General features: G+C 54.5%; 5 protein-coding genes and 3 pseudogenes across 5 annotated transcripts, besides 11 other annotated features; all 8 read left to right on the forward strand.

Annotated features, from left to right (window-relative positions):
• Nucleotides 1–11,317: a sequence feature (areas not merged during assembly with more than two copies in the genome that could not be assigned to a particular haplotype).
• On the forward strand, nucleotides 50–505 carry Tc00.1047053508247.10 (uncharacterized protein; the record flags this gene model as incomplete). The annotated part of the gene is made up of 1 exon (XM_807852.1): nucleotides 50–505. One exon carries the CDS (start codon nucleotides 50–52, stop codon nucleotides 503–505), a length of 456 nt encoding a protein of 151 aa, XP_812945.1.
• On the forward strand, nucleotides 1,170–3,041 carry Tc00.1047053508247.19 (annotated as a pseudogene).
• Nucleotides 3,324–4,232, forward strand: Tc00.1047053508247.30 (hypothetical protein, conserved; the record flags this gene model as incomplete). Its single annotated transcript, XM_807853.1, has 1 exon — nucleotides 3,324–4,232. The coding sequence occupies one exon, from the start codon at nucleotides 3,324–3,326 to the stop codon at nucleotides 4,230–4,232; it is 909 nt and encodes a 302-aa protein (XP_812946.1).
• On the forward strand, nucleotides 4,882–5,538 carry Tc00.1047053508247.40 (mucin TcMUCII, putative; the record flags this gene model as incomplete). Its single annotated transcript, XM_807854.1, has 1 exon — nucleotides 4,882–5,538. The coding sequence occupies one exon, from the start codon at nucleotides 4,882–4,884 to the stop codon at nucleotides 5,536–5,538; it is 657 nt and encodes a 218-aa protein (XP_812947.1).
• Nucleotides 5,337–5,426: a microsatellite.
• Tc00.1047053508247.50 lies at nucleotides 6,012–7,223 on the forward strand (annotated as a pseudogene).
• Nucleotides 7,985–8,018: a microsatellite.
• Tc00.1047053508247.60 lies at nucleotides 8,655–10,610 on the forward strand (annotated as a pseudogene).
• Nucleotides 10,624–10,882: a mobile genetic element.
• Nucleotides 10,757–10,780: a sequence feature (AT_rich).
• Nucleotides 10,870–10,890: a sequence feature (AT_rich).
• Nucleotides 11,318–11,463: a sequence feature (heterozygous, Esmeraldo-like haplotype).
• Nucleotides 11,464–12,280: a sequence feature (areas merged during assembly that could not be assigned to a particular haplotype. This can correspond to areas where the two haplotypes were merged or to regions with more than two copies in the genome that were merged during assembly.).
• Nucleotides 11,881–12,462, forward strand: Tc00.1047053508247.70 (mucin TcMUCII, putative; the record flags this gene model as incomplete). Its single annotated transcript, XM_807855.1, has 1 exon — nucleotides 11,881–12,462. One exon carries the CDS (start codon nucleotides 11,881–11,883, stop codon nucleotides 12,460–12,462), a length of 582 nt encoding a protein of 193 aa, XP_812948.1.
• Nucleotides 12,270–12,350: a microsatellite.
• Nucleotide 12,281, forward strand, in Tc00.1047053508247.70: a sequence feature (heterozygous, non-Esmeraldo-like haplotype).
• Nucleotides 12,282–15,074: part of a sequence feature (areas not merged during assembly with more than two copies in the genome that could not be assigned to a particular haplotype) that runs on past the window's edge.
• Nucleotides 12,910–14,220, forward strand: Tc00.1047053508247.80 (mucin-associated surface protein (MASP), putative; the record flags this gene model as incomplete). Its single annotated transcript, XM_807856.1, has 1 exon — nucleotides 12,910–14,220. The coding sequence occupies one exon, from the start codon at nucleotides 12,910–12,912 to the stop codon at nucleotides 14,218–14,220; it is 1,311 nt and encodes a 436-aa protein (XP_812949.1).

A 15,074-nucleotide genomic window follows, 5' to 3' on the forward strand; every position in this document is an offset into this window, starting at 1 on the left:
CGCGTCGGAACAGTATTCCAGCGGTTGGTGTAGACGGAGTATCCTTGAAATGTCAGCAAAACGCCCGATGGACAGTTGCCCCATCAGTGATCCCGCACTGGATGTGGGGGATGTTGAGGCTGTTATTTGGAGGGGAGAATATTTGTCTGCGGTGCCTGGGGATGAGCCCTCTTTGTGGTGTTTGGACACGCTTTCCACCAACACGACGGATGCGAGGGACCCGGAGGAGACAAATCTCAGTGCTGTAGCGCATGCGGCATTGAGGTGCCTCAGTATGCAGGTGCATTTGGAAGTGACTGAAAAGGGTGACGTCCGTTGTGTTCCATGCACGGACGGAGCGACGATTGCGTGGGCCACTCGACCCTGCGCTGGGGGAAACGCTATTTGCCGTGACCACGCGCAGGTGTGCACGATATCCGCCACCAGCGGCAGCCTACTTCCAGTGGTTCCGTGGGTGGCGAGGAGAGAGCATGTGGAGCAGGACGGTTTCACCAGCATCTACTGAACAAGACTTCCCAGGGGCATCCGTCACCGTTGCGGGGAGCATTGAGACCGACCACGGCGCACCACCGAAGGATGTAGACACGGCTGTTCCCCAGAAGAATTTGTTGAAAGAGGAGAAGTGGATCCGGCCAGGATACCCCGACAGACCGCGAGAATCTTCTCTCGGCGGCAGGGATCGAAGCAGCGAGACGGACGGCGAGCAGGCCCGTCCCCGACTCCCGGTGATGACACTGTTGCTGCTGCTTGTCCCTGTCCGCTGCTTCTTCTGCTTTTCTCTGCTGCTGCCGTGGCAACACTCCATCGATTTGCGGTGTGGTCGGCGTTTCGCTGCAAGGGGACTGCGCTTCCTTCTGCTTGGCCTGCAATCAGCACTGGAAGCCCAATAGAAAACGATCCATTTCAATGGGTCCCTTTCTCCATATGCATGTGCTGTGTGTAATCCGTCTGACTTTGCGTTTGAAATTGGTGGTACTTCCGATGAGCACTGCTCTTCTTGTGTTGGTTGCCGATGTGGGCCACCGCATGGTCGTATGGCTTTGCTTGTGTGCTTGTTAGATTTTCTGAGACGCACATACACAAAAAACGGTGCGAGTCAAATGTGCGCACACAAGGCACACACACGCATATCCAAGCACATTGTCTGTGTGACTTCTACTTGACATGGTATGCGGGGCGGGTTGGTGCGAGCAAGGCCGACGGAAGCTGGCAGCCGCGTGAGTCCAGCAATGGCTTTTGTGGTTGTGTGCGGGATCATATGTTCCATCAGATGCTTGACGTCGTTCATGGATTGTCCAAAGTTTTTTACTGCGATGCCCATGCTGCGGCTGTGCTAAACTGCTCAATGCGTCTCCATGATCTCATGGAGCACGGCGTGACGCTGCTCGGGGACCTCATGACGCCGCGGCAGCCGGTTATCAGCAGCCCTGCGCCCTACTTTTTGCCGTGGAGGATTCGTCTGTGAGCCGCGTGGCTGAGGATTGGATGGCAAAGGTCCCGCACAGGGATGCACACATCTTTGCGTTGGGGTGCACCCCGCATCGCCGCCTTCAGCAACTGGTGCGGGCTCGGATAGCGCCGAAGGCGATGCGTTTGAAGGACATTATGTTAGACTTCGTCGCCACTGAAGTGCTGGTGTTTCACCCCAGCATGCAGAATGGGTTCCCTCAGCTGCTGTCGCCACTGTCGCCGCCGACTCGAGAGTCCGTTTTGAACGTTGCTGAGTCACTTATTGTGGCGGCTTTTCACGCCATGAACAACGGTGTGCCTGTTATTCGCCACCAAAACAGAGGCAGCATCTGCCATGGGTTTGCCAGGACCTTTTTTGAGGGCTTTTCAGGCTCTGCTACGACGAGCCGGATTTCGCTTAGTGGCGCCGACAGCCGCGGCAACCCAGTGCGGATCATCGTTGATTGGGGCTGTGTCACGGTGACGCCGCTGATGCACCAACGCACATCTCAGTTTCTGCTTGATGAACTGATGCCGCTGGAGAAGAAAGTGTATGAGCAGACCTGTAGGAATCGTCTGGGTGTGGGCTCGAAGCGGCAGTAATTGATGAGGAAGATGTATACTAGTGCTCCTACCGTCATTGTTTTCTTGCGCAGTGCGTGGAGGAGCTTTCGGTGGCGCTGGAAAAACTCCACGCGTATCACCCGGGATTGGCGCAGGACGTGGAGCCGAAGGCCAACCTTGCGAAGCTGGGCAGTGCGGTGCGGGCTCCGCCGGAGTTTTGGGAGAGGCAAGCCGGACCGTCGCTGCACATCGATTTTTTGCGCGAGGCTTGTGGCACAGTACTGGGAGAAGCGACTGGCGGAGGTGCGGGGGGTGGAATAAGACACCGCCGTTGGGCACAAACTCCTCAGGAAAAACCTGGATGGCGTGCGGCACCTGACGAGGGATGCGGCGATGCCCCGGCCTGTGCGACTGCGTCTTCTCCTGTTGCTTGTGACTGCGAGCAACACCGACGAGTTGACGGAGGCCAATAAGCAGCAGCTGATCCGAGACGGTGGACTGACGCCCGACGCCCATTTGTTTGCGACCCTCGAGCATGTGACGAGGAGGGCCGGGAGCGTGCATCGATAAAGCACGGCGTCGGCGCAGAGCGGACGGAGCACGAGTGATTCTGCGAGCAACGCCGCGACGGACGAGGATCCCTTTCAGAAGCATGCCTGTATGATGATGGAGACGGCGGGCAGGAATAAAACGCTGCGGGTTGAGCTGTCGTTGGCATCGGTGCAGCGCGATCATGCGATGGGGCCAAATGGCGCGAGTGGTGGTCAAAACAGTGGAGCATGAGGGAACAACGCCGGGCCATTTCAAGGGTGTGGTGGCAAATGGGAGAATCATCCAGATCTGTGTGGCGGTGGTGGTGGGACGATTGCCCTCACAACTCCTCAGCGCATAGTGCTGCTTGTTTTGGGTGCCGTGGCCTGCAGCGAGAGGCGCTCGGTCCATGAGATATCCAAAAGGTATGGCCGTGAGGTGTTCATTGGGGAATCCTCGATGCCGCGTCCTGAGGTGTGTTTGTGCAGGGACTTAGCACCCTACGGCACTGTGACTCACGGGCGAGACACGCACAGGAACGCATCGAGGGCCAAAGAGTGGAACAGATGCAACCACACACGATTGCGGGTGTCTGTGGAAATTGTGTGCGCTTTTTCCTGCATTCCGTTCCTTTCCAAGAAGCGTTTCATACGATGTGCGTATGTGTGTTTCAACGGCTGCGCTGCTTGCCTTTTACCTTTGTATTATTGCGTGTGCGTTTGCGGGCCATTTCCATGCAAATAAGAAGGCGGCTAAAAAAGGAAAGACATTTGTGGAGCATGCACCCACGGTTTCAGTGTTCATCCACTGGTGCTGACCTTTTTTGCTGGGGCATTTGTGCGCGCTTTCCCTCCATTGTCTATTTTTTTCGCGCAGGAATCAACAGGTGGGCATTCGTGAGTGCTGCGGCGGGCTTTTGTTGCCCTCGCCGGGACGCGCTTAACGGCGGCAGTTCCATCACTTTGTGCACAAAAGGAATGGGACTTTCTCCGGATCCTCACCGCAGGCGCATGCCGTGGACGGCCGCAAAGGAGTGTGTGCCCGGTGTTGTTCGTAGCTCCAAGGAAAAGATGGTGTTGGATGGAGCACAGCGAGTGGATGTGGAATGTGTCGACCGTGCATCGCAGGTGTATCCGCTGGAGGCATTGCGGGCGGCCGTCGCCACATGTGAGTACAATATATTTAGAGGAAAGAACATTTTTAATTGGTCTCTCAGGTGGAATCCAATGTGCTCAGGCAATGCTTTACGGCAAGGAGTGGCCGGAGGGGACGCACGACGAGGACGCCACTCGCACCGCCATTTATTTCCGTCGCCGCGAGACCACAACGCTGTCCGCGCCAATACGCCTTGCGGATTTTCCGAGGCGGCATGCGCTGTTCTGTTTGTCGCCACTGTTCCCCCATCCCCGAGCGTCGGCGCAGAAGTCCCTGTCGATGCAACTTCCTATCGATTGCGGACACACCCATTGATTGATGCGGCCGGCACCGCCCCCAGCAGCTGGTGCAGTGGGACTGGGGACGAGAACACAGCAGACCAAGTTCAGTCAGATGGTGCTGGCAGCCCTGTCAGCGTCTCGCCTACCACAGCGGCGAGCACAGAAATCGACGGGAAAGGAGAGGAATCAAATGACTGCCAGGAAAACAATTGTCTTTTAACATCGCTCCCTGTCAAACAGCCGGAAGAATGAACGACAACATCAGCCACTAACAATGACGAAGGAACAACGACCACCGCCGATAGCGACAGCAGCACGGCGGTCTTCCACGCCACCTCCCATCCTTTGCGTCTTATTGTAACGTATGCGTGCTGCTGCTGCGGAAGTGGCCGGCCTGCATGAAGTGGTGTGCGCTGAATATGGACGAAGGCCGATGACAACCGAATTATTTTGCGATGCATGTTGGCTGCATTTCCCGTGGACCAACAATCCACGTGGTGTGCGGGGATCTCCTTTTTTAATTGTTCCTTTGCTTTTGCGTTGCTGTGTGCGCTGCACCTCCTCTTGTGTGTGTGCGTATCCTCCGTGAGGGGTGCAGGCACGACGGACCGCTCTCGCCGTGTGTGCATGCGGTGGAGCCCTGTGTGCCGCTCCTGTTTGCTTCTCCCTCTTCCATCTGTGTGTTGGTGTTGCGGCAGGGCTGTGTGTGTCTGTGCCTGTTGCCGTGGATTGGAGTGTGTGTCGTGCGTGGTGTGCGGCGTACGGTGCATGCCTGGCTGCTGCCCTCTCCTCATGTGGTGTGCCCTCTGTGTGTGTCTGCCGCACCTCTCGTCTCCCCTGTTGCTCTCCATGTCCCTCACTGTGCAGATCAGCCCCACACCACTGAACGACCACACTCACGATGATGACGTGCCGTCTGCTGTGCGCCCTGCTGGTGCTCGCCCTGTGCTGCTGCCCGTCCGTATGCGCCGCAGAGACTGAGGAGATCACTGTTGATCTTGAGGCTGAAGATGAAGTGGATGGAAGAGACAACCGTCAATCGCCCCATGCACCAGGAATACCAATGAATCAGAATCAAACTCAGGCTGAATCTCCTGAAGCCGCCCCCAGTCTACCGCCCCCTCCATCAGTGGCACAATCACAGGGGACCGGTCAGCCAGGGTCGTCAAGTAATGGGGCCGCTGCGAAACACGGAAATAATGCGGGAGATACAGGAACCTTGCCTGGTCCGCATTCGCAATCAAGCGGTGCGCATAATACGGTACAAAGAGAAGGTACGGAAGACACGTCAGGGGAAAAAAGTGGCGCGAGTACATCCACAGAACAAGCAATTAAGAAAGTCGACGATTCTGCCGAGACGACGATGACGACCACGACCACTACGACAAAGGCACCAACTACGACCACTACAACTACGACCACAGAGGCGCCAACCACGACGACCACCCGCGCACCGTCACGTCTTCGCGAAGTGGACGGCAGCCTCAGCAGCTCTGCGTGGGTGTGTGCCCCGCTGCTGCTTGCCGCATCCGCGCTGGCGTACACTGCTGTGGGCTGAAGAGGTGTGTGCGGGCTGTGCGTTCCAGCACTCAAAGCCACGGGGACATGTGTTTGCCCACTGTGGTCCGATATAATAAACAAAAGGAGAAAATATTAAGTGTGTTTTGCTTCACTTGCTTCTGCTGCCGTGCTATGTGCTCCGCGTTGCTTCCCCAAATCCGTCAGGTTGAACGCATCGCGGACACACTCATATGCATGCGCAATGGAGCCCTGGTTAGTTTTTTTTTTTCTTTCTTTAATTATTGTTTTTTATTGCTTTTTAAACTTCTTTTTACGCGGTGGTGCGCGAGTTTTGCAGAAGTACTGATTTCAACTGTCTTGTGTTTTGTGCTCACTTCTGCTATGTGCTGCTGTCATTATTTGCTTTGCGGTGGCTGTTGCTTTGCTGTGTGACTTGTCTCTCGTCTTTGCTTTCATTCTGCGTTGACGGGGAGTTGTCTTTTGCTGAGGGCTGCACGCAAGTGACAGGAGTGATGGCGATGATGACTGGCCGTGTGCTGCTGGTGTGTGCTCTCTGCGTGCTGTGGTGCGGCGGTGGTATCGTCTATCCCTGACGTTACCGGTGGTGAAAATGTTCCGCGTGGGTATTTGGTTGTTAATTGGGAAACGTTGCTAAAGAACGAATGTGCGACGGACGAAAATTACATTAATAAGGATGGGACGGTGAATGAGTCGGCGGTGAAAGACTGCATACGCGATGCGATGAGGGTGGTTTGTAACGTTTTTTGTCGCAAGATGTCAGGAGAACCTGACGACTCTGAAGGTGAGCGTATTTGTGAGGAGTACGTTGGCAGCCGAGATGAGGCCGGCCAATCTTCTCATGTAATAACACCGGCGGAAGCAAAAACTCTACAAGCACCAAGGAGCGAGCTGGAGGAATTGGGAAAAACACCGGAAGAGACACCGAAGCCATTATCGGGAGGACCAGCAACCGAAGGTAAAGCAGCAAAACCAACAGGAGGACCACCAACACCGCCAGTGGAAGCACAACACAACGGTGAAGAAAACATGCCGGTTTTACTCTCAGAAGATGACCCAGGGACCACAGAGTCAAACAGTGATTCAGAAGAGGATGACAGCGCCTCCACCACAGACAACCAAGAGAGCGTAACACCCGACGGTCACGACAAATCAACCCCAACATTACTCTCAACCGCCACCGATACTGTCAAAAATGAAGCAGGCAAGATCAATACAGAGGGAACTCAAAAAACTGCGACGGAATCAAATGCCGAAAGAGAAGAAGTAGAGGAAAGCGATGAAAAAACGTATGACAATACGAAAAAAATTCCAGCTGAGGCAGCTGCTACGACACATAATACAGCGATGCCTGGCGACAGTGAGAGCAGCTCCACGGCTCCTCCAGCGGGAGAGTCAGACGCTGCCACAACCACAACACCGAACAATCATGATGCGCGTAGCCTCAACAACAATGGCAACAATACATTCACAGAAGAAGTGGATCAGAAGGAAGCAGCAATAAAACCCAAAAGCGCACCAGACGGCACTGACACCGCAGCAGCCAACAGTGAAGCATCCACAGCAGCCATAAACATCTCCACTAACACAACAAACAAAACAACCACCGGAGACAGTGACGGCAGCACCGCGGTCTCCCACACCATCTCCCCTCTTTTGCTTCTTCTTGTTGTTGCGTGTGCGGCTGCGGTGATGGCCGCGTGAGAGTGAGGGAGAGAGAGCCGTGCACCGCCCGCACACACACTCTTCCTTCTCACTCTCTGTGTGTGTGTCCCCTTGCATGGACTCTCGCCCTCACCTCACCCCACGAGGCACACACAATAATGTGCCCATTGTATATATGCATGCACACCCATGCAGGCCCGTTGGTGCTCTCTTTTGCACGACACGCACCGCTGCCGTCCTGCCTGGCTGCATGGGCGGAGCACCGTAACTGTTTCTGTTTTGTTTTTGTAATTTTTTTAATTTGCTTTTGCTATGAGCGTTTATTTATTTCGTACAAACCCATTCCCTTTTTTTTTGCGTATTTTAAATTTATTTTCCTGTTTGCTTTTTTTCTTGTTTAAAAAAAGTTTTTTCTGTTCTTTTTATTATTATTTTTCATCCCTTGTCCCTCTTTTTTGCTTTTGGGGCAATCACGATGGACCTTTTTCTTTTCTACTCTTCCCTCTTTAATTGTTTGTTGCTGCGCTCTTCCTGTGAGGGGTGCCGTGTGTTTCCCGCCCAGCTGCTCCACTCGCACACCCACCGACACGCTCATGACGACGGCCCTGTGCGCCTCGCCTGCTGCACGCATGAGGAGGGGCCGCGACGAACGGCGCGCTGAGGGAGCCGTGACGTGTGGGCGTGCGACGAGGGCCTGTGGGGCGGAGCACACATTTCTTCCCTCTTGTTTTGTTTTGTTTGCGGCCAGGGCTGGCAGACACCCGCGGCACCACACACACAGCCACACCCTGCCGCCGTGTTTTTCTTTTGTCTTGTTTTGTTTTCTTTTTTTTTTGTGGATGGATGTGTGCTGCCACCGTGCGTGATTGTTGAGGTTGGGCCGTGCCGCACGTATCGCTGCCATCCAGCTGTGCCTCTCGCTGTGCTGATGTGCCTCCCTGTGCTCCTCCTCTTCTCTGCTCCTCCATCACACACAGAGATAAGTGATTGCACAGTGCTCTGCAGGAATGCTCTTGGCGACGGCGGGACGTTGGCTTGCATCCCGTGCCGAGATGGCGAGGCCACTGCGTGTGTGCCTGCGGTGGGAATCACGGTGCCATTGGATGGATGTGTGTGGGACGCCTTTTGCATTGTGCTGGAGGCCGGCTGACGCGGCTGCACGATGCCCGCCATGCGTGAAGGTGTTGCCTGCTCTTGGGGTCGTTCTTCTCTTCCCCCTGTTTTTGCTCTGCCGTGTGCGTGCGTTGCTTGGTGTGTGCTGACGCGTGACGGACGGTGCCACGATGGCCTACTCTGGCATTGACAGTCGCTGTGCTCTCGGCACACATCCACACACTCTTCCTTGTCTCTCTGTGGGAGTGATTGCGGCAGGAGAGTGGTCTACGGCAGCGGCAGCAGGTGTCTTGGAGAGGAACGAGGTGCCGAAGGAGCAGAAGAAGCCGCACCCGCTGGACGAGATTACGATGACGGATGAAGGCATTTTCTAAGTTCTTTTATCGGCTTTCTTCAGAAGTGCGCCGTGTCACCGCCTGACTGGATGCCTGCACTCGGCACCCTTCGAGGCATTGTGTTCTTTCATTCAGTGTGATGTCACGATTATCATGGCAGCATCTTCCTTCACCGACTCTGAGTGTGACAATACGAATGACGGCAAAAGCAGCGATGAGGATGATGACGATTTGCACCGAAGGGCGGATTATTTGCGTGTCTTTGTACACGAATCCCAGGAGGGTTTGAATGCCGTCCTCACAATTCTCGGCCTTGCGGAAATTTTGGGTTTCGCGCTGTTACCCGCCGTCATTAGTGCCCCATGCGTTGAGGCTGATCCATTCACCGTGGATTTCACGCAGCAGCTCTCGAAGGGTTGTGCGGCTATTCCCGCGTTGGCCCTTTCGCATGTATTTCAGCGTTGCCTGGCGTGTGATTTGTTGTGTGTTGTCCAGGCCGCCGCCTCCAGTTTTCTTTTGGTGCCCAATAAGAAGCACTTTGCGTTGCGGTGGATATTTGATTGCGTGGCCGTCGACGCACGTGACGATGCTCAACGGGTGTGTCATTTGTTTGGCGGGCACGAGGGAGACTTCGGTGTGTGCCGATAACTCCGCGAAAGTCTTCGTTGATGGATCGGGGCGAAAATAAGGGAGGTCTGTCCGCCGCATCTCTCAAGGCAGCTGCGGGGCACTCCGGACGCACAGAGTGGGTGGATGGATGCCGCGCAGCTGGGGAGACCAGTTTTCTTCTCTGTCCTCCGTTGCCGGGGAAAATCGGGAATCCACGGCGCCACTGCCAGCTGCATTTTACTGCCGGGTATCGACTGTGCTGAAGTTGCCCGTCTAATGTGAATCGCAGCGTCAGTGCAGGAAGACACTTTCACGCATTGCGAGTAGTTGCTCCAGCCTCGAGCTCATCAATATTCACGGCAGGGAGCAATGCATTGTGGTGGCCGGTGACGTTCAGAAGAGTGTGTTTCACTTCACCCGCCTCGTATTTGTGAGGGACACTGCGCATCGACCCTCCCCAACAGTCCCACCACCTTCACCTTCCTCGCCGACCGCTGCCCTCTGCTGACGGCGCAGTTGTTTGGCTCCGCCAATAATGCGCTCGTGAAACTTCCTCTCCGCACACTGCGGGGTTATTTTGTTTTTGGCGATGCAAGAATTCCAGGGACACCGCAACTGTGTGCAACACAAACTAATCTCCGCAGTGGACCCTATTTTTCTGCGGTGTCGCCATCGCGATCCCGTCATTGTGTACTTGTTGCAATTTTGTGGGGTTGGGCCAGTGCAGCCGTTGGATGTCCGGCTCGCTTTTGCTTTGGTTGCTTTGTGTTTCAGGGAGAACAATTTCAAGTCGTTTCACGATCAGGATAGTGGAGACACTGCTGTGAGCAACTCTGCGGAGTATTATGGGCTGGTGGAGGAGGAGAGAGGCGACGGGGGAGGAATTGGTGGCAGCAGTCGGCGTGTCTCTTTTCCAGGGAGATGGAGACGCGTGGAGCAGAAACAACATCACTCCTGCCAACGACAATTCGACGCTTTGTGCGGGCGATGGAGGGTGCGACAGACATGCCTGTTGCCTGCACTCTTCGTGTGACCGACGGATCGCGGCTTTTGGATGACCGCTTTTCAACAAAAATGCCGGAAGAACGGTGTACGCCAGGTGGATTCGAGACGACAGGCCTCAGGCCGATTGACGACGTTGTGAGGGATGTGGTGCTGCCGTGGCGTTGGGAACGATGCGGTGCTGCCGTGGCGGTTTTTATTTTGTGCCTTCTTGCAACTTTGTTCCTGCCGTGGAGGAGTTGATGTCATGTGGTGCGGGTGTGGCGTCGGCTGAGTCATCCACACTTTGTTTTAGAAGCATTACTTTGAGTCGTGTCAGCCACGCTGTGTTTTCCTTTTCTTGCTGGGAGTCTTGTGGGTGTGCATGAGCCCTTTAGGAGGCCGGCTAAATCAATGAATGGCATATATGTACCCCGATGAAACGAACATACACTTCTTTACGACACTTTTCTACCGCATGAATTTTGTGAGGGCCACGAATTTAAGGGGCAGCAGGGAACCGATAGCGGCCGGATTTATTTTTATTTTTTAATTTTACCGTCTCACCCAACCCCTTTTTTGATTTCCCACCACGCGGCGGGGTCTTGTGGCTGCAGCACCCCAAAAGCCTGCCACCTCGTAAGCAGTAAATAAATAAATAAATATATGCATCCTATCCGAATAGAGTGAGCGGGCCACGATTGTGGCTAAAGAATGTATACGTATATATAAGCATACACTTGCCTGGTGTTGAGCCTTGAGGGTGGGGTGAATCCACTCTTATTCCGTTTATCCCTTTTCTCATTCCTACCTTGTTTGGTCTTTATGATTGGGAAACTGGGGATTTGGCCAGCGGCCCGGAAGATTATTCTTTATTGCAGCACTTTACCGGCGAAAGGCAGGAACAACACAAACCGAATTGTTGGCTGCAGCAACACAAGAAACATTCACAAGAGGAAACACATAATTATGCACCCTGCAGGAATCCCCAACTCACGATGCAGGCATGAGGGTTTGCTCTCCGCAAAGCAACACCACGCATGCGGACATCTGCCAACATTCAAACAGAAACACAGATAAATGGTTGCTTGTTTCATTCCATTAGTTGTGCTTATATTTTTGCGTGTGCGGCTGCTGCTGCGGTGGCCGGTCTGCATGAAGTGGTGTGCGCTGAATATCAACGAAGGCCAAAGGCAACCGAACTTTTTTTGTGATGAATATTGGCTGCACTTCCCGTGGACCAACAATCCACGTGGTGTGCGGGGATCCCCTTTTGTGTTGTTACTTTGGTTTTGTGCTGCTGTGTGTGCTGCACCTCCTCTTGTGTGTGTGCGTATCCTCCGTGAGGGGTGCAGGCACGACGGACCGCTCTCGCCGTGTGTGCATGCGGTGGAGCCTTGTGTGCCGCTCTTGCTTGCTTCTCCCTCCTCCATCTGTGTGTTGGTGCTGCGGCAGGGCTGTGTGTGTGTGTGCCTGTTGCCGTGGGTTGGAGTGTGTGTCGTGCGTGTTGTGCGGCGTACGGTGCATGCCTGGCTGCTGCCCTCTCCTCATGTGGTGTGCCCTCTGTGTGTGTCTGCCGCACCTCTCGTCTCCCCTGTTGCTCTCCATGTCCCTCACTGTGCAGATCAGCTCCACACCACTGAACGACCACACTCACGATGAAGACGTGCCGTCTGCTGTGCGCCCTGTTGGTGCTCGCCCTGTGCTGCTGCCCTTCAGTATGCGTTGCGCAGGATACTGAAAAGGTTGAAGAGTCTGCCAAGACGACTACGACCACAACGACGACTATGCAGCCACCGGACCCTAAAACTAACCCTAAAGCTGGTGCTCAAGCAAATTTAGGTGTCACAATTTCATCGTCCTCCTCAACAGAGGGAATGGAGGGGAAGGATCAGCCAAGTCCGCACGCACCGCCAGTGAATAAGCCGGCTGAGAAGCCAGGAGAAGATGCCGTAGCGGGAAAAAGTTTGACCGGTACGACAGGGTTACAAAGTGACACTAATAAATCTGCAGACCACACAGATAAGGAAGACGAAGAACCCGCAAAGACGACCACGACCACTACGACAAAGGCACCAACTACAACCACTACAACTACGACTACGGAGGCGCCAGCCACGACGACCACCCGCGCACCGTCACGTCTTCGCGAAACCGACGGCAGCCTCAGCAGCTCTGCGTGGGTGTGTGCCCCGCTGCTGCTCGCCGCATGCGCGCTGGCGTACACCGCTGTGGGCTGAAGAGGTTTGTGTGGGCTGTGCGTGCCAGCACTCAGCCACGGGGACATGTGTTTGTCCACTGTGGTCCGATGTATAAAGTATGAGTAATTATGATGATTGTGTTGCTTCATTTGCCTCCGCTGCCGTGCTGTGTGCTCCGCGTTGTGCCCCACATCTGCCACGTTGAACGCATCGCGGACACACTCGTATGCATGGGCAGCGGAGCTCTGGGTTTGTTTTTCTTTTTATTAATTATTGTTTCTTATTGCTTTTTAAACTTCTTTTTGTAGTGTTTTGCGCGAGTTCTGCAATCATACTGATTTCAACTGTTTAGTAGTGTGCGCGCCGCTGCTATGTGTTGCCATTTATGGTTGTGCGTGGTTTAGCGGCCATTTTTCCCCTTTGCTTTCACTCTGCGTTGAAGTGTTGTTATTTTTTGCTGAAGGCTACACGCAAGTGACAGGAGTGATGGCGATGATGATGTCTGGCCGTGTGCTGCTGGTGTGTGCCCTCTGCGTGCTGTGGTGCGGTTTGGTGTCGGCCGATGCCGGGGGTGACGATTTTTCTGGTGGTCATGGAACTTTAGGCGGAAGTGGAGTTGGGGCTGATGGTAGACCTTCACTCCCGGTTGGTGGTGATATATCCACTGGAGGTACAAAAGATGAATGTTCTCTGGGAAGTGGAGGTGGCTCTCCGGTTTCTGCTTCTCCTGCTTGCAAATCTTTACTTTCTGATGCGGAAAATCCCGGGGGTAAGGCTTTAAATGACACCAAGAAAGGATTATCCCGTGTTGAGGAGGACCCCGATGCTGAGCAGGATCCGCCACAGCCAGGGTCTCACGTTGTATCGACAGCCGAGGTGCTAGCACCAGGACAACCCAATTCTGAGGCACAAGAGCAGTCGTCCGGTAAACTAAGAACAGAAGAGGGGCGTAATAATGGTGATGGCGGCACAACTGCGAAAGAAGAAGTGACTGGCGTGGAGAGTAGAGACACTGCTGACTTGTCCCCCAACGACAGCCGCCCGCCAAAAGCAGCACGACCAGTGACGGGGGAAGAGAAAGGCACAGAGAAACAGGCTGCATCAAGGGCGTCATTAACGCCAGCAGAGGGACGAGGGACATCTGCTGCGACGGATCAAAAAGTGGAATTGCCGAAGGAGAAGGCCGCGTCCAGCGCGGGTGCCACAAACATTCGGTCACCTGTCGGTCAACAACAAACAGAACCTTCATCTCCTTTTACGAGTGGAAGTACTTCGACTCTGACTCCGGAAAAGGAACCCGCTGGGGAGGTCCATTCCAACAATAACCAACCACCTGGTGACGCAGTACCGACAGAAGGAACGCAACATGAGACTCTTCCTGGCGACAAAACGCAAACAGAACCAGCAACTACAAACAACAAACTGATTGACGCAGCTCCAACTGGCGACAGTGAGAGCAGCCCCACAGCTCCTCCAGCGGGAGAGTCAGACGCTGCCACAACCACAACCCCGAACAATCATGATGCGCGTAGCCTCAAAAACAATGGCAACAATACATTCACAGAAGAAGTGGATCAGATGGAAGCAGCAATAAAACCCCAAAGCGCACCAGACGGCACTGACACTGCAGCAGCCAACAGTGAAGCATCCACAGCAGCCGTAAACATCTCCACTAACACAACAAACAAAACAACCACCGTCGACAGTGACGGCAGCACCGCGGTCTCCCACACCACCTCCCCTCTTTTGCTTCTTCTTGTTGTTGCGTGTGCGGCTGCTGCGGTGGTGGCCGCGTGAGAGTGAGTGTGAGAGAGCCGTGCACCGCCCGCACACACGCGTCTTTCACTCACTCTCTGTGTGTGTCCCCTTGCATGGACTCTCGCCCTCACCTCACCCCACGAGGCACACACAATAATGTGCCCATTGTATATATGCATGCACACCCATGCAGGCCCGTTGGTGCTCTCTTTTGCACGACACGCACCGCTGCCGTCCTGCCTGGCTGCATGGGCGGAGCACCGTAACTGTTTCTGTTTTGTTTTTATTGCATTGAGTGGGCGACCTCTCTCTCTCTCCCTCTGTGTGTGTGTTTTGCTTTACGGGAGCAATGAGAGTGTGTGTGCGCTGGTCGTCCCACGCTGCGGCTTTTTGTTTTGGTTTCTTTTTGATTTTGTGGTTGAGTGCACCCATTCCGCGGCTGCGTGTGTGTGTTATGATATGAGTAATTTGTGTGTGTGCTATCTGCCTCTCTCTGCCGTTGCTTTCTTCAGACTCTCTTGTGGCGCACAGCTGCTCCGCAAGTATAGGCGCTGCCAAACACACAAGCACATGCACACACAAATGCCGTGTTTAAAACGCTGAGAATGCACGCACGCACAGGATTGTGGCTGCGGAGGCCCTCGCGAGGGGGGAAAAAGCCTGCGTTTTGTTTTTTTTTGACATGTTGCTCGGTGTGTGCTGACGCGTGACGAATAATGACGCACTCTCTGTCACCCCTCCTGCTGCTGGTGGTGGCAACAGTTGCCGTGTGCTCCCGGTGCACTGTTCTTCCTTCTCGTTCCGTGTGTCAGTGTGCGTGAGTTGTTGTTGTTGGGAGTGGCTGCGGCGGGGATGATGGTGCCACTCACTGTGGATGGGCGGCGGTGTTCACT

This window comes from Trypanosoma cruzi, genomic scaffold (assembly GCF_000209065.1).
Source record: "Trypanosoma cruzi strain CL Brener 1047053516731 genomic scaffold, whole genome shotgun sequence".
Taxonomy (NCBI): Eukaryota; Euglenozoa; class Kinetoplastea; order Trypanosomatida; family Trypanosomatidae; genus Trypanosoma; species Trypanosoma cruzi.